This window comes from Balaenoptera physalus, assembly GCF_965194825.1.
Source record: "Balaenoptera physalus genome assembly, chromosome: 11".
NCBI lineage: Eukaryota > Metazoa > Chordata > Mammalia > Artiodactyla > Balaenopteridae > Balaenoptera > Balaenoptera physalus.
This window is the reverse complement of record NC_138896.1, coordinates 29445336-29465688: the sequence shown is the minus strand read 5'-3', so window position 1 is coordinate 29465688 and position 20353 is coordinate 29445336. Positions and strand designations below refer to the sequence as shown.

At 40.7% G+C, this 20353-nt stretch overlaps 1 protein-coding gene across 4 annotated transcripts in view; it reads right to left on the bottom strand.

Annotated features, from left to right (window-relative positions):
* Nucleotides 1-20353, bottom strand: part of ADGRF1 (adhesion G protein-coupled receptor F1) — a 37936-nt gene that overhangs the window by 11658 nt on the left and 5925 nt on the right. For 3 of the 4 annotated variants that reach the window (XM_082413836.1, XM_082413835.1, XM_082413837.1), the window contains 9 exons: nt 14894-14971; nt 13277-13428; nt 11092-11149; nt 9382-9531; nt 8472-8645; nt 6385-6485; nt 5298-5356; nt 1665-1816; nt 352-515 (listed from right to left, as the gene is read on the bottom strand). In XM_082413836.1, coding sequence (XP_082269962.1) covers nt 352-515; nt 1665-1816; nt 5298-5356; nt 6385-6485; nt 8472-8645; nt 9382-9531; nt 11092-11149; nt 13277-13345 — 927 coding nt within the window. In that variant the 5' untranslated portion in view covers nt 13346-13428; nt 14894-14971. The remainder of the gene's footprint in view (nt 1-351; nt 516-1664; nt 1817-5297; nt 5357-6384; nt 6486-8471; nt 8646-9381; nt 9532-11091; nt 11150-13276; nt 13429-14893; nt 14972-20353) is intronic. The other variant, XM_082413838.1, reaches the window with a different exon arrangement.

The following is a 20353-nucleotide window of genomic DNA, read 5'->3' as shown; positions in this document are numbered from 1 at the left end:
AGGTTATAGCTTCTGACTTATACCTTCACTTGGATCTTTGATTCCCAGGCTTTCTGAGGCCAGCTTAGTTGCTGTTCTGCCATCTTCAGCTCTCTTCAGCATTGATTCACACCTCTGCAGCACCCTCCCCCCAAAAGCATCCAACCTGACGTTTCTGAGGTTCTCGGCTGCTACCTAGACTCACTACTCACACCTACACTCCCTGGGTTTCCCAGGGTCTGATGTCACTGACTTCTGACCAAAGAGACAAATTGATACATTTTACCTTCCACCCAGCCATGCTCACTGGGAGACACCCACTGTGAAACTCAAAACCAGGGCGAATCTGCAAGGTGGAAATGCTTTTTTTACCTTCTTCAGTTCTTCCAGCTCAGAGAGCACACACGTCTCCCTGAGGACATGCCACCCAGAGGGCTGGCACCTGGCCGTGATGCTTCCGGAGTAGCCGCTGCTACAGGGAAGAGTATACTTATCATTCTTAGACCCAAATCCAAAGACTATGCTGTTACACTGGGCTGGAAAAGAAGGGAAACAAAGAAGAAAAATGTCTCTGAATATTTTGACACTCTCTATAAACCATAAAGCAGTGCTTTTTAAGTCACGTTTTCAGACAAAACCCAGGCAAAATTCAGGAGTAGGAGAAGTTTGTCTTTGATGCCCAGCTTCACCCCATCAGCCCCTTTTCCTCTTTCCTGATGTCCTACCCTCCCCAAGGCTGGCCTCCTTTCCCTCCAGGTGTCTGATCTATGCCAACAATCTGAATTTAATGGGCTATCAAATAGTTAAGTATTCGGTGAAAATAAGACAAGGTGTGATCCCTCCAAGGAAATATTTTCACTCTTTAAGGGAATGCTAGAAAACCAGAAAATCTTCAAGACACTATGGGACAAAGCATGATAGGGTTAAAAGATAGGCAGTTGCCATTTGGGGGTGACATGTCCTACTTTGTACCCCTTTAAAGGCTTCTCACATCGTGACCAACCACTAGTTCCTCTTGCAGCTGGCCTTTCATAATATATTCTTACCATGTTGGGACTGGGATAGAGGAAGCCTTGAAAGGAAGAACCACAAGGGCTATGATTTTTGTTTCTTTTCCCCACTGCTGTGTCTTAAGTGCCTAATCACTTTGGACACTTAGTAAATATTTGTTGAATAAATGTTGAAAGTGGCACAAATCTTGGTAAGAGAGTTTTAAAGCTGAATGTAAAGAATTTTTTAAACATCTGAAGAAAAGAAGTAGGGTGTGTGTGTTTATGTATATCTGTGTGTGTTTGTGTGTCTGGGTGTATGTGAATGACCTGGAAAAAATGCTTTCTTTCCTGGGTCGCTTGGATTATGATTTAGGAATTTCATCAGCCCCAGGGCTCTTCCAGCATGTATACCAGGAAACTATTGCTGAATCATTTCCATCAGCGCCTGCAGTGAATCAGTCTTGTGTGACGTTTACACTAAGAATTGGAGGTCAGCTCACCCATGAGCAACAGTCTGAAATAGTGAGCTGAAATTGAGTTTCATCCTGGTTGGGAGGGGAAACAGCTGCTTGTTTCTACTAAAAGTCAGTCTTAGAACAATTCTGTTTCGGGAACATCTCCAATATATAATACAATCTACTAATTAGGCTCCCCTAATCTACTTGCCTACAGAGGATGGGAATCCAGTGTTACCTTTTCCGAACACTCTGAAAGAGTTGTCTTCTAGTGGAAACAGCTGATGCAGGCCTGTCTTAGCCTTCTTCGCCGCCTGCTCAATGCCTGACAGCAGTTCAGATGTGTTGCTGGAACCAACAACTTCATACCCAGCAATGATGCTTCCATTTCTACGATGATGACGTGGAAAGAAAAATGAGATTCATTCATTCAGTCACTCGAGGCTTATTCTGTGTGGGAATGGCATTGGGTCTGTGGGAATAGATCAAATAGATTTGGTCTTTGCCTTCTTGGAGCTTACGTGCCAGTGGAGAAGGCAAGGCAAGTAAGAAACAAATAACCACTAAATATATATATATATATATATATATATATATATATATATATATATATATAAAATCATAATTATAAATATATATATAATCATAATTATATATATATATATATATATATATATATATAAAATTCCAAATTTTGTTAAGTGTTATGAGAGACAAGTTCAGGGATAGAGTTACAGATGTAGAAAACAAACTTATGGTTACCAGAGGGTAAGGTGGGGGGAGGGATAAATTGGGAGATTGGGATGGACATATACACACTACTATATATAAAATAGATAACTAATAAGGACCTACTGTACAGCACAGGGAACTCTACTTAATACTTTGTAATGGCCTATATGGGGAAAGAATCTAAAAAAGGGTGGATATATGTATATGTATAACTGATTCACTTCGCTGTACACCTGAAACTAAGACAACATTGTAAATCAACAATACACCAATAAAACTTTTAAAATAAAGTTTTCTTCATAGAGATCTTTTTAAAAAAAGAATATCAAGTAGACGTGAGGCCCACTTTAAATAAGACTGGTCAGGAAAGGCTTCTCTGTGCAGAGTGTCTTTGAAGCTGGGACCTGAAGGATGAAAAGAAACAGCCAGTGATGCAAAGAAAATTGGTACAGCATGGCCAGCACCTGAGAAGGGCTGGAGGCAAGAAAATGCCTGTGAGTCTGACAAACTTCAAGGCTAACGTGACTAAAATTCAATGAGCAGGTGAGAGATGGATAGGAGATGACCGTCGAGAGGTACCCAGGAGCCAGATGGAATAGGGCCTTTGAGTCTGAATTTCATCTTTTATTAAAAGGTTTTATTCTTTTTGAAAAGGCATGGCATGATCAGGTTTATAATTTAAGATCATCACTCTGGCTGCTGTGTAGAAAATAGGTGAAGGGAGGAAGCAGAGAAGCAGGAAAACTAGTTAGGAAGGAGAGGGCGGTGCCCTGAACTGATTGAGTAGCAGTGTGTGTGGGGAGAAGTGAACTGGTCAGTTTCACGTTGTATTTGAAGATAGAGCCAGAAGACTTGCTAACGGAGCAGATTTTGGGTGTGGGAGAAAGAAACCAGGCAAGAACGACCCCAAGGAATTGAAAAACAAATTGTAGTATATTCATACAATGGACTATTACTGGGCAATAAAAAGGAAGGAATCACTGATACTCAAAAAGCCAAGGATGAGTCTCAAAGGCCTTAGGCTCAGTGAAAGAAGCCAGGCACACAAAAAAACTATATCCTAGATGATTCCATTTAGGTAAAGTTCTAGCATAAGCAAAACCAACCTATGGTGATAGAAATAAGATCAGTGGTTATTTCTGGTAGGGAGGTAGGAATGTGCATGGAGATTGGCTGGAAAGGGGCACAAGGGAACTTTGGGGAGAATGGAAATGGTCTGTCTTGATAGGAGGTGGCGGGTATTAGTATTTGTCAAAGCTAATAAAGCTGTACAATTAAGTTTTGAGCATATCACTGTATGTAAATTATACCTCAATAATTAAGTATAATTTATTGTAAAATAAATCAAGACAGGATAACTCTAAGATTTGGGTCTGTGCAATTAGAAGAACAGCATCTCTGGAAATGAGATGGGGAAGACAGTGGGAGAAGGAGATGAAAGCTTATGACGGGGAGGAGTTGCAGGACTCCCATTTTGGACATGTTACATTTGACATGCCTACTAGAAAATCACCTGGAGATGTTAATAGGCATTGAATATTGGAGTCCAGAGTTTAAGGGAGAGACTGAGGTCAAGTAATAAATTTAGAACCCATCTGTATACAGACGGTATTTGAAGTTATGAAAGCAAGTGAGATAACATGGATTAATTTAATCCTGCAACTCCATGAGGGTTAGGGTTAGGGTTATTCTCATTTTATAGATAAGAGAACTGAGTCCTAAAGAAGTTGGGTCAGGTCATTAATTATTAATTGATGGATATGAACCTCTGGCTCTCTAAAGCTCAAATTCTTAATCACTACATTGAACTAACATTGAACTACATTGAACTCACAATAAATAAACCCAAATACCCTTTTATGCTGTGATGATCACAATGTGTTTTCATTGATACGGCCCTTCTATAGTGTTTGAAAAGTATTTTTCTATTATTTCATTTTATGTAATGAGGTTAAATCAAATTCCACAGGTATTAACAGTCCTGTTTGACAGATAAATAAATTGAGACTGTGAGAGACTAAGATTTACTTTAGATCATGTATGTAAAGAGTAAAACCAAAATAGTTGTATTTTATAGACTTATCTACTTTTACTGTGATTTTGTCTACAAATTATTGGAGACAGTTTGTAAGATATATATATATAAATATATATATATATATGATGGAATATAAATTAGAAATATAAATAGAAAACCAGGACCAAGGAAAAGAAACATGTGAATATTGAATACAAAACTGTTGATTGAGTTTCAATGCTGTCTATGAATTCAATGACGGCAAAGTCAAAAACAGAAGTTAGATTAATTCTATAGACCTTGATATAAGAAAAAAGAAGCAGTGTTTTTCCTAGCACTGAATTTTAAAGAATATTATACATGTGAGCCTTTTTATGGGTACATGAGAGGGCTTAAAGGATACTGTCCAGGACAGTATGTTTATAGCAAAAGTTACTGAAAATTTCCTATAGCTATTCTTTAGCTGTGAAAAAAGTATATAAGAAGTTAAGTTCTCTGACCTCTAAGTCACTTCCTCTATCAGGCAGACTATAAATAGCTGGTAATCAATACACACACAGGTAACTAACCAAATAACTTTTGAACTAAAGTATAAACAAAAGGCTAATTTACTAAATATCTCTTCATTTGCTGTAGACAATGACTACTGGACTTTGAACTGTGGTACATACATGATATCTACACAAAAATATAATATTTTACCCAAGGAGCCCCTTCTGGCCCCCAGTTATACATCACACCCTCTGTGTTTATGGAAGGAGAAAACCCATCCCTCCGCAACCCACAACCCTTGTCACCACCACTCGCCCCTTCCCATGCATGCACACCACGTCCTCCTGCTTCCTTCCAAGCCATGCGGGTTTCCAATTCTAGTTTCTGATCCATAGCTTCGAGAATGCCATTTAATATTTATATTTGCAAAGGCATTTAAGTGAGAATATAGGCTTTCCTCTTAAGATTTTTTTAAAGCACCACAGACTTTTATCCAGTTTTAGTAAGAATCCTACTTCAAAGAGCAGTTGACTTATTTTCTGTCAAGGTCACTTGGAAACAGCATGAGGCATCCTGCAGGACGGGTGCATGATTCCAGGGATGCCCTTCTAAGACCATTGTATTACTTACCGAAACTGGGTGACTTGAACTGACTCAAAACCTTGGATACTTTTGTACGCTTCTTTCAGCTTTACAAAGAGAGCAAAGAGCAATATGTTGATCTTTGTCCCACGCAAGAGAGACATTTGAGCAAAAAATGGTCGCAGACAATAAATAACCAACGGAAGCACCAAGAAAAGGAAAGAGATATGGCGAGAGGTAGTTGCATGTTATAGAAATACATTAAAAATGATAGCAGAGAATGTACACACACACGCCTGTGCACACACATATAATTTAATTTTGAGGTTGCTAATAAAGAATGTAGAACCAACTGCTTAGACTAGAGGTTGGTTCGGGTGCCAGATAATATAATAAATTCACCCAAAATCTATTTTCTCCTTCCCCTAAATAAGCCATTGATTTCAATAGATGCTTAAACTGAATCTACCTGCGAAGTGTTTGTGCATATCTTCAGTTAGAACCACATCTGAACCACCATCCTAGGTAGAGGTAGTTTTATGTGACTTCATTACGAAGTCCAAAATTTTGGTCAGTAATTCTCTTTAGCCTCTAACAAGAGAGGCTTCTTTAAGGAACAAATCCCGAATGTTAACAATTGAGCTTAGATCATGAAAACTTTCTTTTGACAAATAAAAATCAGAAAATAATCAAGAAGGCTTGATTCACTCATCTTGTTATGAGAATAAGGTGTAACTTTGTGGCTGAAGACTTGCAAAGCATGAAGATAATGGGACCTTTTATTCTCAAAATAGTGACATTATCTGCAGCCACAGATTCAATATCAGACCTGAGAATAAAGATCCTTAGTACTTAAAAAAAAAAAAAGAAAATAATCAAGATGGCTTGGTTTAATATTACCCTAACAAATGAGCAAAACTAAACACTAAAGAAATGGGAAGAAGTCAACCGCTTAATGCTCCTTGAAAGAAAATGTTCAAAGTACATCACTTATGGGCAGAGTGATTAACTGCTATGTAATAACTCATTGAACATGAATAATTAAGAATATGTGTTAAATAAATATGTTGAATTGCAAACATCTGAACTTATGTTTAGCCAACGATTTCTTTTGTAATAAGTAGAAGGTGCTTACTTGAATTTCAATTTCAGTGGTGTATTTGGAGTATAGAGCAGAAGATGAATCCAAAAGGTCTTTTGTAAATCTTTCATTAATTTTGAAAGTACCCCAAACCTCTATGGAAAATAAAAAGAAATTTACAGAGATAAAAATTACTCACTTGATATATTATAGCTTAAAATTACAGAAGTCTAATTCAGCCCATCTATTTGACAGTGGTACTCCAACTCCTTTTTTTCTTCTTTCTTTTTGTCAATTTCTTTTTATGATGAATGTTCACCTAAAGTAATATAGGAAGCATCCATAAAACTGAAATTTTCTTTTGTGGATTTGGAGCATAATGGGAAAGTGAGATAATCAAGATGACCTTATAAGCAGGTAAATGAGTAGCCACTCACATGTGGTTATAAAAGGCAGTCACTTATCCCAGTCTAGGCCCTGAGCTTAAACGTTGTCCCTATTTAAAAATTAAAAAAAAAAAAAAATCACTACTTGCTAACTGCAACTTACCCCTTGCTTACCCATCACTGGTGCTTTTCTCCTCTGGGACAGGTTATTCCCCATCTCTGGATGGACAAATCCTGTATATCTTTCATTCAGGACTTAGTTAAATGCGCCTCTTTAGCAAGACCTTCCCTGGGCCCCAGATGAAAAGAGTCTTCCTCTCCTTTAAATTCTTACAGTAATTTATCCATACCTCCCTTCCAGCCTCTTCACCTACACATCTATCTGTGAACACACCTCATGCATGTACGTCCCCACTCTACTTTGGGAAGCTCCTTGTGAATGTAATCCCTGTCTGATCCATCTTTGTATCCCCCAAAGATGGATCAGACTTGGACCACTTTTCAAAGTGTAGGCTTTCATCAAAATTTGTTGAAGAGATCACATTGTCTTCTTTCATGTGTTAACAGCCTGGCCTCCCCAAGTAGCTTGCTAATTGATCGACAGCAAGAGAAATGCCTCATGGTGACCTCCCAGAATTTGCCCCAGATCTGGGTATAAAGATGGTGCTTACCAAATACGTGTTACTTGGGGTGGGAAGGATTAGGAGTCTGGGATTAGCAGATGCAAACTCTTATATATAGGATGGATAATCAACAGGTCCTACTGCATAGCACAGGGAACTGTATTCAATACCCTTTGATAACCCATAATGGAAAAGAATATGCAAAAGTATATATATATATAGATAGATAGATAGATAGATAGATAGATGTATATAAAACTGAGTCACTTTGCTGTACAGCAGAAATTAAACACAACATTGTAAATCAACTATACTTCAATAAAATTTTTAAAATAAATAAATAAATAAATGTTACCTTAACCTGAACTGCTGTGGTTCTGGGAAAGGGACGCAGGGAGACCCAGGAAAGCTGGGCTATTTCAGGTCCTCCTTCACTCTTTGCTCCACTCTACCAAAATCTGGAGCTTCAAGATAACTGGACTCATCTTTGGGGACATTTCTTAAAGTTCTTCAAGCTGTTGGAGCCCACGTCATCCGGATCACCCCATCATCCCCTGAACATCAACCTAAGTCAGCAGTAGCTCCCTCAGCATCCACTGGCTCCTAAACTAGACTTTCAACTTTTGTTTAGTTTTGGCAATTCATTCAACACACATATTTGTTGGCAATTTACAGAATTTCTTTCAATATAATCACTAGGTAACCCTCCCTGCTTGCGCACCTCTACATTTTTATTTTCTGGAAATTGATGTCGGCCAAAGAAGTCAAAAGAAGGTGGGAAGAAAAACGTTATTTACTCAAGCTGTTCCCCTCCTTGGAATTTCAGGGAATCTCCCTAAATCTCAGAAGAATCGTAGAATTGTCGAGGTGAGCTGGATGTACCCCCAGGCTGAGCTGGCGCCCAAACATCAGCTTGCATTTCTGAATTTTCTGCACTTACGAAGCTCTCGCTGTGTCCAGCCAAGCCTAGCAGGGTACGTCATCACTGCCCTTCCAACTCCCTGTAAACACTGGCCCTTCTCTGGGAGGCAAAGAGAAACACTGGGGCACAGACCAAGTGGTCCTTCCCTCTCTGTCACATGTGGAGTTGGGAGGAGCCCCAGCTCCCCTCTTGGTATCCTTACACACTTACTTGTTCTCTCACAGAAATGGACACTCTGCGTGAGGTTGTTGAGATGACAATCACAGCTCTGGACAGATCCCTCCGTGTGAAGGTAGCATTTCTGGGGATCAAGGCACAAGGGGGGAAACCAGGAGTAGCCGTCGTCACAGGCACAGCGCAGGACCCCGTTCTGGATGCCACAGTCTGCACAGAAAACAGAGCTTGGTCTCACGGGACCTGGTTAATAAATTGGCTAGGGCTGAGTTCTCATCTTTGGTTCTGATATAGAATCTGAACCAAAAGCTAGAGATATTTCTCTCCAAAAGCTATAAAGGATGAAAACAAGATGGAAACAAGTATGTTTAAGGTTAAGGAAACGTCCCACTCAATAGATACTGAGGTTGGATCAGAAACCCAGCCAACATAAAAATCAAATGTTTGGGGCTAGCATCCAAAAAAAGGATGTGTGCCCAGTAGGTACCACATAAATGGAGAAAGAAGCAGAAGAGGATATGTCGACCTGAGAGTCATTTAAAGGGTTCTAGATGGTATTTGTCCACTGTCTTATCGGAGGCTGCCATCCACCTAGCAGCACTCCCACAAAGTCCCTGTTAGCAATATGGCAAAGGCAGAGAGACCTTTTTGTTGAGAGTCATGACGAAAAATTTTATTAACCAATCCTGTATGCTTGTATTGGACCTAAAACTCCCACTAAAAAACCTTTCCTTTTCAATAGACAAAAAAAAAAAAAAAAAAAAAACAACAAAAAATGGGGCAAAGTCACCAGATACTGTTGTGAAAATATGCACAATGGTGTGCTGTAAGTGGTTCTCAAACGTGATCATGCATCAGAATCTTCTGGGAGGGGTCTCATCCCAAAGTTTATGACTCACACACCACCTTCCCCATCTCCACTCCCAGTTACCAGAGACTGACTCACACGTGGTGGCCTTTGCTCTGATAATCTTCACCTGCCCAGGTAAAAAAAGAGGGTAAGCCTCCAAAAGCTTCAGAAAGTTCTTCACGTCTCTTTTCTCCTTGGAATCCCGATAGGCCACCTGAAGCAGCAGCTCGTATTCCTGGAATGGACCTAGAGAGAAAGAGAGACTGTCAAAGCCTTCTTTTCTCAGGCTGGGAGGGAGATACTGCAGAGCAAGTGACCTCGGAGCAATTGTCAGATTCAGCCTGAGGGTCATGGACATGGCTTGGTCACTTCATCCAGACATGGGCTAAAAATGAGCATCCCGAGCAAAGCATCAGACCGTCCACAGGTGCCTAAGACACCTCTCTCCTCTGACTTCTGACAGGCCAGCTGCTCTGTGCTCTCTGACCCACCCCAGCATTGCCCTCCTGACTTTACATACTTCTCAGGTCACATCCAGAGTCAAGTCTCAGGGTCAAGACTGAAGGGAGAAGAGGTGAGAAAGTCCTGGTCACCCTCCCTTCCTTCTCCCCCAGCTCTGGTCTCCTGGACGTTATCTCTGATATAAAACCCCCAGTCCCCTCTTTCCTCTCCAAAGAGCCCTTCCTTCTCCTGTACAAATGTTCCACTGATTAGCTGAGTTTGATACTGAGATGAAATGCACAAGTAAAACCAAACCAAACCTTACTTGAGCCTTGATGCACCCTCACCTCCACCTTATCGTTTCTGAGCAGTACCTTTTGTTTCCCTAAGAAGAGACCATTAGGTGTTTTGGGCTGGGAGAGAAGAGGAATCCCACCCAGAATTCACTTAGGCACATTCACATGAAACTCTGTATGAAGTTCCACGGGGTCTCAAGATCCTCCCAAGGTCCTCTGTGGACCCCAGGCTAAGAATGTGAAGGGCCTCAGAGAAAAAGAGGCAAAAGGTGAACATCCTTTTTTCCTGGGTCTCATTTTGTAATCATCGGCAGTGAAACCGATGGGGGAAAGATTAATGGCTCTGGTTCTGGAGCCAGACTGACTGGGCGTTGAATCCTGCCCCACCTACCCACCGGCCTTGTCAGTTTCACTATCTGTAAAATAAAGATGGCGATTGTACCTAACTCAGAGGATCTTTGTGAGGATTTAATTCATCTAACGCACTTAGAATAGGGCCTGGCACTGGTAAGAGTTCAATGTATACTTGTGCTTTTACCTTTCCATGGCATTCCAAGTTGAAATTCTGGTTTCATTTTCCCAAAGAATTGTAGCCTTGCTACGATGTGGTAAGGTCTATGGCCCTATTAGCACATTGTTGGATGGCAGATTCACGGCACCGTAAAAAGGCTTTTGAGGACTGACCCAGGAATCTAACCACCATCTGTGTGTACCGTTGTTTCCAGGAGGAAATATACACAATGCTTGAAACATCAGACCCGCAAATCAAATTTCAGACCACAACTCATTCCTAGACTGAAGTCTGTGTCATTCATCACATTATTGAGATCAAGAAGAAGATGGAAAGGAAGAGTATGGAGCAGCTACTGGCTGGTTATGGGACAGGATACTACGCCTTTATTATACTATTTCATCCTCACAAGGAATTACTATAACTATCGTTTTACAGATTTGAGGTATTTCACGATGTGCCAAAGATCATAAAACCCATCAGAAGCACTCCTGGGATTTGAACCCTGCTCTCTGGGCTCCAGTGCGTGCTGTACCATGCTATCTGAGAGAGTCTCACCTAGAGACTTTTTCTTATTCAAAATGAGTTCTTGCTTTGTTTTGATGCCATCATCACTCTGTGAAGAAGAAAAAAAAAAGAATAATTACAGCGAGGCTTGGTCATATTGCATTTCATAAGGCCTTGTTGGATTTCCCAGATAAACTGCAATCATGGATCTAAAATGCAAGCCAGGGATGGTGAGGGAGGGGGGCAAAACAGGACGTCGCTGAGGCACCTTTTGAGCACAAACCTGAAGGAAGCAGGAAAGTGAGGATCCCTGAGAAAGAATTTCCCAGGAGGAAGGAAGAGCAGGTGCAAAGGCCCTGGGATAAGAATATGCCTGGCACGTGAAGACCAGAGTAGCTAAGTGGAGTCCGGGAGGCCAGCCAGGAAGTAACGTCAGAGAGTACCTCTGGGGAGGCAGGTTCTGTAGATCCTTCTGGGCTGTGGCAAGGGCTTAGCTTTTGCTTGAGTGGGATGGGAGCCCACTGGAGAGTTCTGAACAGAGGAAAGGTGTGCTCTGCTCCACTTTTTAGAAGGCTCAATCCTGTGGCCGTGTTGGGAATAGACAAGCACCGAAGCAATGAGAGCATTTCAGGAGCTATCGAAATAATATAGGTGAGAGATGATGAAGGTGTGGATCAGGATGGTAACCATGGAGTTGGTGAGAAGTGTTTGGAGTCTGGATATATTTTAAAGAGAAAACCAGAAAAAAAGATCTAATGGTTTAGACATGGATTATGAGAAGTGTCAAGCGTAATAATAAGTTTTCTGCCTAAGCAGCTGGAGAGACAGTGATACCATTTGCTGAGATGGGCAAGGAGGGGCAGGTTTGGTGAGAAAAAACCCGAGAGTTTAATTTTGGACATACTAAGCTGAGGGGATATTGGCACCCGACTGGAGATACCAAGTAGGTAGTAGATACGTGAGTGTGGAGTTCGGGGGACAGGTGTGAGAAGGAGACACAGAGTTTGGAGTCATTGGCATGCAGAGAACATTAACACCATGACCCCAGATGAAAGCATCAAGAGAGTAGAATGTGGAGAAAAAGGAACCCTCCTACACTGTTGGTGGGAATGTAAATTGGTGCAGCCACTATGGAGAGCAATAGGAGGTTCCTTAGAAAAACTAAAAAATAGTGTTGCCATATGATCCTGCAATCCCACTCCTGGGCATATATCCAGAGAAAACTCTAATCTGAAAAGATACATACACCCCAATGTTCACAGCAGCACTATTTACCATAGCCAAGACATGGAAGCTACCGAAGTGTCCATCGACAGATGAATGGATAAAGAAGACGTGACATAGGTGTGGAATATTACTCAGCCATAAAAAAGAATGAAATAATGCCATTTGCAGCAACATGGATGGACCTAGAGATTATCATACTAAGGGAAGTGTGTCAGAAAGAGAAGGACAAATATCATATGATATCACTTACAGGGGGAATCTAAAACAGTGATACAAATGAACTTATTTACAAAACAGACACAGACTCACAGACTTAGAGAACGGACTTATGGTCACCAGAGGGGACAGGGGCAGGGGGGGTGGGGGACAAATTAGGAGTTTGGGATTAACAGATACACACTACTATGTATAAAACAGATAAACAACAAGGACCTACGGTATAGAACAGGGAAATCTACTCAAAGTTTTATAATAACCTATAATGGAAAGGAATCTGAAAAAGAATATATATATATGTATACATATATATATGTATAACTGAATCACTTTGCTGTATACCTGAAGCTAACACAACATTGTAAATTAACTATGTAAACTAAACTAAAATATGTAAATTATTACTTCAATTAAAAAAAAGGTTATTAGAAAAAAAAAAAAGAAAGTGAGTATAGGTAGGGAAGAGGCCAAGGACTGCTAATGTCGATCTATATGCTTTTTCTCCATCAAAGAGGCCATAGGAGAGGATGCACTGAGTTAGAAAAGATCTCCAGTATGGCTTAGTCCAAGATCCTGGTTTTTGCAGTCAGGTCATCTAAGCTCCAAGAGATGAAGTGACTCATCCAAGGCCACACAGCTAATGCTGGTAATGTTGAGACAAGAACCCAGCACTTCTGATGCCAAGTCTATGAAATTTTGTCATTGCAGTTGCCTAGAGAGTGACGGATGCTCAAAGTGCCAGAAGGACAGAGGGGAGGTGGTAGAGAAGAAAACAGGACGTACACAAACTCACCCCCAGAAAGCCATTCCAGCCCTCGGTGATCATGAAGAAGGAGAAGAGCCAGAGCGTAGGAACTCTCATCTTCCCCTGGCCCCTCCTGGTTCTGGACAGGACATGAACAGCTGGAGTCACAGTCTGTGACTAGACGTGTGCACCATGCAAGGCTGAGGCACAAAAACAAGTCATTCAAGCCAAAATTTTTAAATGCACACGGAGGTAAAGCCTAGCTGGGCTCATCAGAAGCCCTGAGCACTTGGTTATTTTTTTGCACTGGAGACACCATCACTTCCACTCCCACTGCAGAACTAGTGAATTTTTCTCTTTATGAACCTACTAGAAAATTTCTCCAGAACTCTCTTCTAAGTTTAAGTTTGATCTAAGTGATCAAATTTGACTCAACACAGGCTATTTTAAAATCGTGGCTTGCTTAACTTTGCAGCTGGGTGCATTTAACATCCAGCCTTTTATATTTCACTGAGGTTTTCTTTTCATCTCAGTAAAGACAAGCATTCAAATAACCAAGGACCCTAGAACCATTAATATAAAGATAGACTCTGAGTATTTCAGCATAAAAATAATAGTGAACCAATCCAGCAAATTTCCTTCTTCATAGTTCATGTAATTAGCAACCAACTGTCCTCAAGTTCATGGGTATCTTAGAAGAATTTAGACAAAACTCAGCCCATAGTCATGGTCACAAGATTTAATCATTTACACACAGGTTATTTGGGGGCAATGAAAAAAATCACGAGTTAGAACTGTTCTGTCCAATGTAGTAGCCACTAGCCACATGTGACAGTCTAATTTTAATTAGAATAAATTTAATTTTAATTAGAATAAAATGAAATGAAAAACTCAATTTCTCAGTCATACTAGATTTCAAGTGCTCAATAACCACATGTGGCTAGTGGTTACCATGTTAGGCAGTGTAGACACAGAACACTTCCATCATTGCCAAAAGTTTTATTAGGCATGGAATATTATTCAGCCTTCAAAAAGAAAAAAATTCTGTCACGTGCTATGAACATGGATGAACCTTAAGGGCATTATGTTAAATGACATAAGCCAATCACAAAATGGCAAGTACTATATGATTCCACTTATATGAGGATCTAAAGAAGTCAGACTCATAGAAATAGAAAGAATAATGCAGTTGCCAGGGACTGGGAGGAGGGGGTAAAGGAGAGTTGTTATTCAGTGGGTGTAGAGTTTCAATTTTGCCAAAAGAAAAAGTTCTAGAAATCTGTGGCACAACAGTGTGAATATATTTAACACTGCTGAACTTTACACTTAAAAATGGCTAAGATGGTACATTTTATGTTGTGTGGGGTTTTGTTAACAAAATTTTTTTAAAAGTTTTATTGGCCAGTATTGACAGAACATGAAGGAATGCTTCCCTGTGGCCTTCTTCATAGTTGATGTGGTTAGCAACAAATTGTCCTCAAGTTCATGGTTATCTCAGAATAATTTAGACAAAAGTCCATAGTCATGGTCATAAAGTTCCCTTTCTCTTTACATCTCCATAGGAAAAGATGAAGAGCTATGATTCCCAAGCTTAATAACCCACCATGGGAATAAGTGCCTGGGGTCAGCAGCACAGAAGCCCAGGGTTGGTTCTCCAGCCCTTACCTTGCTTCCTGGGTGCACTTTAAACTTCATACACACCCTGCCATCCCAGCAGTGCGGCCTCAGGCTTTGCTCTCTGATCTACAAGAAAAGAGAACAGGTGGGGAAGGATGGAGTGAGAGGTGGGGATTAGCAGATGTAAGCTTTTATATATAGAATGGATAACAACAAGGTCCTACTGTATAGCACAGGGGACTGTATTCAATGTCCTGGGATACACCATAATGGAAAAGAATATTTTTAAAAAGAATGTATATATACCTATAACTGAATCACTTTGCTATACAGCAGAAATTAACACACCATTGTAAATCAACTATACTTCAATTTAAAAAAATATTGATTAAAAAAAAGAAAAGAGAAAAGGCGTTAGAGACGGGGTAACGACTCCCACAGATGTGGCCTACATGTCAGCAGAGATTCTTTCTAGGGCTTTCCAGGGCAGCATGAAAAATAAACCATGAGACACATACCCGTTTTGTATTTACCTTCTCCCCTTAGTGAATGGTCCTTGCATGCTCCCACCCACCTGCCTGCCAAGACTCCCCCTAAATCGACTGCTTTAACTCTCTTTGGGCAGCTGTCCAGTCTCCAGATCATTCTTCCCCATCTTGCTTCCCCAGACCTGCTCTGAGCCCTATTCCCTCTGGTCTGTGCTTTCTGCTTTCCAAAAGTGATGGATGTTTGGCTCTGGAGTGGCGTCTTTTCAAATATTTTTGACCCCATAGAAAGAAACATATTTTATAACATGAGGATATAGATACACACATAATGAAATGTGTATATATCTGTATTATGTATATATATATATATATATATATATATATATATACACACACTCACATATAATGAAAATTTTATATATATGTAAAATAGCTGAACAGTTTTGTGAAATAGAACTTCTTTTTCTGTGCCCTTTGGATATTTTCTATTTGTTTTTATTTATATATTTGTTTGTTTGTTTGTTTATTGGTGAATTGCCACGTCCTGCTGAATTTATTTCCCAGTACCTTCCTGGAGTGCAGCCACATTGCAGACGGAGCTTGTGCTCTTTCCAGCCCCTTTCTCGGTTTTCCTCCACTTCTAGGGACCATTTTTAACATGATCTACCCCCTCTCTTGTGCCAGGGCCGGCTTCCAAACGGGAGGCCTGGCCCTCATACGGCTCTTTCTCTCCAACTCTCTCTCTTTGAAAAATCTCCTTCTCGCATGTGGCATCCAGGCCTGAGGCTGCAAACCCAACGTGAGGAGGCCTGGGTGACAGCTCCAAGCTTTGTGAGGAAACTCTCATCCTCTCAGCCTGTTTATTCTCTCTTCTTCCCACACTGGAGGGTGGAGCCTGGGCTGTCTCCTTGGACTGGCTAGAAATGGTAAAGTGGAACTTAGAATCAGGGTTTCAGACCAGTGATTCCCAGTCATGAATAGCCGGGCTATGAAAAAGGAGGAGGAGGAGCTGGGAAGGAGACGAGGAAACACTTAGGGGCTCATTTGAAAATAATGGTGCCCCCATCCCACAGTAAACCTACTAAATCTTATGCAGATCAGGCACAGCCATGTGCGTTATTAAAGCTTCCCAAGTGACGCTGACCCCCAGACAGCTTTGAGAGCTGTTATTCTAGACTGCTTCTAGGAGAGGGAAAAAGAGTTCTGCCCCGAGGCTAATACTGTGACTTGAATTCTCCTTTGGAGTTTGGGACCAAACGTCAGATTTATCAAAATGTTTTCTTTTCTTCCTTGGTGCACTCAGCTCCCTCTGGGGTAGGGTTGGAAGACTGACTTTCAGATAAATAACAAATAATTTTCTAGTGTAAGTATGTGCCACACAATATTTGGGACACTATTCATTGTCCAGAATTACAGCTGTTTTTCTGAAATTCAAATTTAACTGGGCTGTATTTGACAACTAATCAAAAGGAGGAAAATCGTATCTCCAGGTGCATGGGTCAAAACAGGCTCCGTGGCTAGCCTGCAAAGGCTTCGGGTCCTGGAGTTTATCAACCAGATGCCTTTTGACATTTTTTTAGGCTTTCTATGCCTCGGTTTGCTCATCTATAAGATGGGGAAAGTCGTATCTAATTCAGAGGTTTTTCGGAGAATTGAATGAGTAATTGAGTATAGAGAACTCAGAACAACGCCTGACAGGTGGTGAGCCTCAACGATCGATAGCTGCTAATATTAGTACGACTAGCATTTCAATCTCACCACCAGTTTTTGTAGTTACTTGTTGGATTGTGTCAGAATTTGACTTCAATCTGAGTCAAATTAACTGATCAAATAAAAGGTGCTCCTGGGTTGACGGCTAGCACTGTATAAATGGAGGGATCCCAGCTTCGAGGTAGTAAAAATACATTTTTACAGTAACTCAGTTATCTGACTCTAAAGAGGGTCAAGAAATATTGTGTGTGTGTGTGTGTGTTGAGGAGGTGTAATCTTAAATCCAACTTAACTTTGCCTTCACTAGAGGCAAACCCCGTGGTATTTTCAGCACATCCCTTCTAAGCTGGAAGGGTCCTGATTATTTAAAAAAATATTTTCAGAATCCATGTTCCCTTGCCATAGACGAGAAGCTGTTTTTGTCATCAGAGTGTGTGTGCTTGCTTACAACACACGTCTCTCTGTGCAGCTGGGGGCCAGAGAAGCCTGACCTACAGCTGTGTTGGCCCCGGCGTCCATGGGAGGCCCTGGCATCCATGGGAAAGCTTGGCCATGGTGGGACTCCCCTCATTTCCTTGAATTCATTCAAGTGAATTCATTCCTGATAATCCCTGTCCTTCAGTTTTTAGAGAACAGTCATTAGAATTTGCTATGGCGCCTCTGGAGACAGCTGCCCATTGTCTCCTCAATCTTCCAGTTACGTATTTATGGATCCAAATATCATTTATTTATATCAACAGCTGTCTCCTTATCAACAGTGGTGCTTAACTGGCACTGCTCTCACCTACATTTTCCAGCATTTTTAGCAACATTCTATTCTTAGGCAGAGTTAAACTCTTGGGCTGTTTTCCTGGCATCAATATTTATGGGATTATGTTTCTTCCTCTATAAATAGAAGAATTCCCAGTAGAACTGTCACCCTCCTCTCTGCCTTGGATTCACATGTGCACACATGCATAACACACACACACACACACACACACACACACACACACGCACACAAATGGAAAGAACAGATCTCCAGCTGGGATCTGAAAGAAATCAGGATTCAAATAGAACTGATTAATAGGCAGAGGACCTTTAAAATCTTGGTTTTATTTTACCTCTTATTTTATAAGTTTTTGGTCACATTTTCATTGGGATCTGCCTTTGTATGGGAGTCCTTGGGCCATTTGCCTTTGAGAAGAGTTTCTTTGCATTCCTTTCAGTAGGCAGATATGGTAGAGAAGACAGGTGGGAATATAGGTGGGAGACAGAAAAGATAACCAGTGTCATATATGGAAAAATGTTTGGTGGTTTGGTAATTTTTATGAGCTAGACCAACTTCTTTTGGAAGGACTCTAAAGTTATTTAAAAGTTCAGTGAGTGTCTGTACAAACATGTGTTCCCAGTAAAATTTTAAACACATATTTTATATTTCAGCATGTTTTTAGTGTGTTCATGTTGAATAAACTTAGTGGGAAAAGACCTAGATGAATTAGACCCTAACTTCAGCATTGTCCCTTATCTGCTAGAATTTGTGAAAGTTAAAAAGAAAACTTGCTGGACTCAGTTTCCTTTTCTATAAAGTAAGCAAGAAAATAGGGTGCACTCAGATCTGTTCACATTCAGATTCCATTATTATATGCCCATTTCCCAGTTTCTATTTGTATATGTAATTGTTCTTTTCATTAGTGTCTGCCAGTCATCACATCTGAGCCTAGAAAGATTAAATTTTTTTTTACTGGACTCTGTTCCTGTGCCCTCCTCATACTGATTATTCTCATTCCTGAACATCTTTTGAGATGGGCTGAGAACCTGATAAGAATTAAGCCCTTCGGTTGAGAATAGCGGTAGGTTTTTTAAGAACTACGGAGTTATAAGGCTGGAAGAGACAAAAGGAATTACTTAGCTAAGTTGTCCCTTTCCTTGCGACACTTTACCAATCTGCTAAACTTTGATTTGTCCAATCACTTGTGTATCGAGAGCCTCCAATTTCCCAGGCAGGGCGTTCGTGCCACCCACTTGGGGAAACTCCAAGAGCCATGATCAGACCTACTTTTGAAAACAACTGCGGGGTTGCTGGAGTCTCTCTGTTCCAAGGGCCCTATTTAAACTCTCCGATGTTTCATTGAATGGATCTCCCTTCGGAGTCCAGTTTGTGACCATGCCTCTTATCTGATTCTTTTCCATCCAAAAATTGAGATACATTTTTGACGAGGCCCTCTGTCCTTTGCCACGAAATGGAACTTCAGCTAGAGAGCATTTCTCCTGTTGCTGGTGCTGTCAGCCTAGCTCAGCTGTCTGCTTCCTCCTCACAAGGATTCTGGGTTTTTTTAATTCATTTATCTCTGCTTTGTTTCTTAGAAGAGATACAGAATGACTTGTCATTCTTAGCTCGTCACCCAATACTGCTTCAGGTGTACTGGTTGAGTTTATCACTCACAGACAAGTCTAGCTCAATTCTGTTGTAAAAAGTCTGACCGCCAGCCTCAAGGGTTGGCTCTATTCCAACTCCCTGTAACTGAGGATTTGCTCCTGTCACTCATGGTTCAGTAGAACACAAGTTACCACCAAGCCCTTAAAGCGTGATTAACGGCATTCCAGAAAAGGTGCCAAGCTCTTTCTTCAGCCAAGACTTCAGCTTAGCAACTGGGGACCCAGCCTTCCTGGAATCCCCAGGTCATTGTTTCCCAGCTTCCGCACTCGAATTTGCTTACTGACAATCAGTAAAGCCCGGAGAATTTGACCTTCCTCTTGGACTGTTTGCTTGAAAAAAGTACCAGAACCGCACTCAAGGGCGGGGATATTTACATAAGAAGAAATAGGATAATTCTTTCTCATTTACAAAATGCTTTCATATGTATTGCTTTGATTATTTTGGCAATTAAGTGGGAATTATTTTGGTTTTACACTTGTGTAAAATGAGAAGGGTAAACCTAAATTCTAAATAAAAAGAATGTATTGACTATTTCCTTAAGTTTCTCTCCCCCAAAGAACCTGTTATTTCTATTGGACTCTGGGCCCAGTTCATTTTGTTGCTTGGGCCATGATTTTAATAGAGTCATGATTATTAACATGATCCCCATCTGAGTTCCTGACAATTAAGCTTTCTTTATTCAGGAAAAAGAAGAATATATGTTTCAAAGCTATCCTCCTAACAATGTGAGTGTCACCAGTGTCCAAGGAAACTCAGCTCTTCAAGGGAGAAAGCACAATTCGTCAGGCCTACTGGAAAGAACCTACAGAACAGGCTTTGTGGGGTCTTCATTGGTGAAAGGTCAGATTAAGGACGTTACAAACTGTTCTTGCGTGATCTATTTTTAAATAA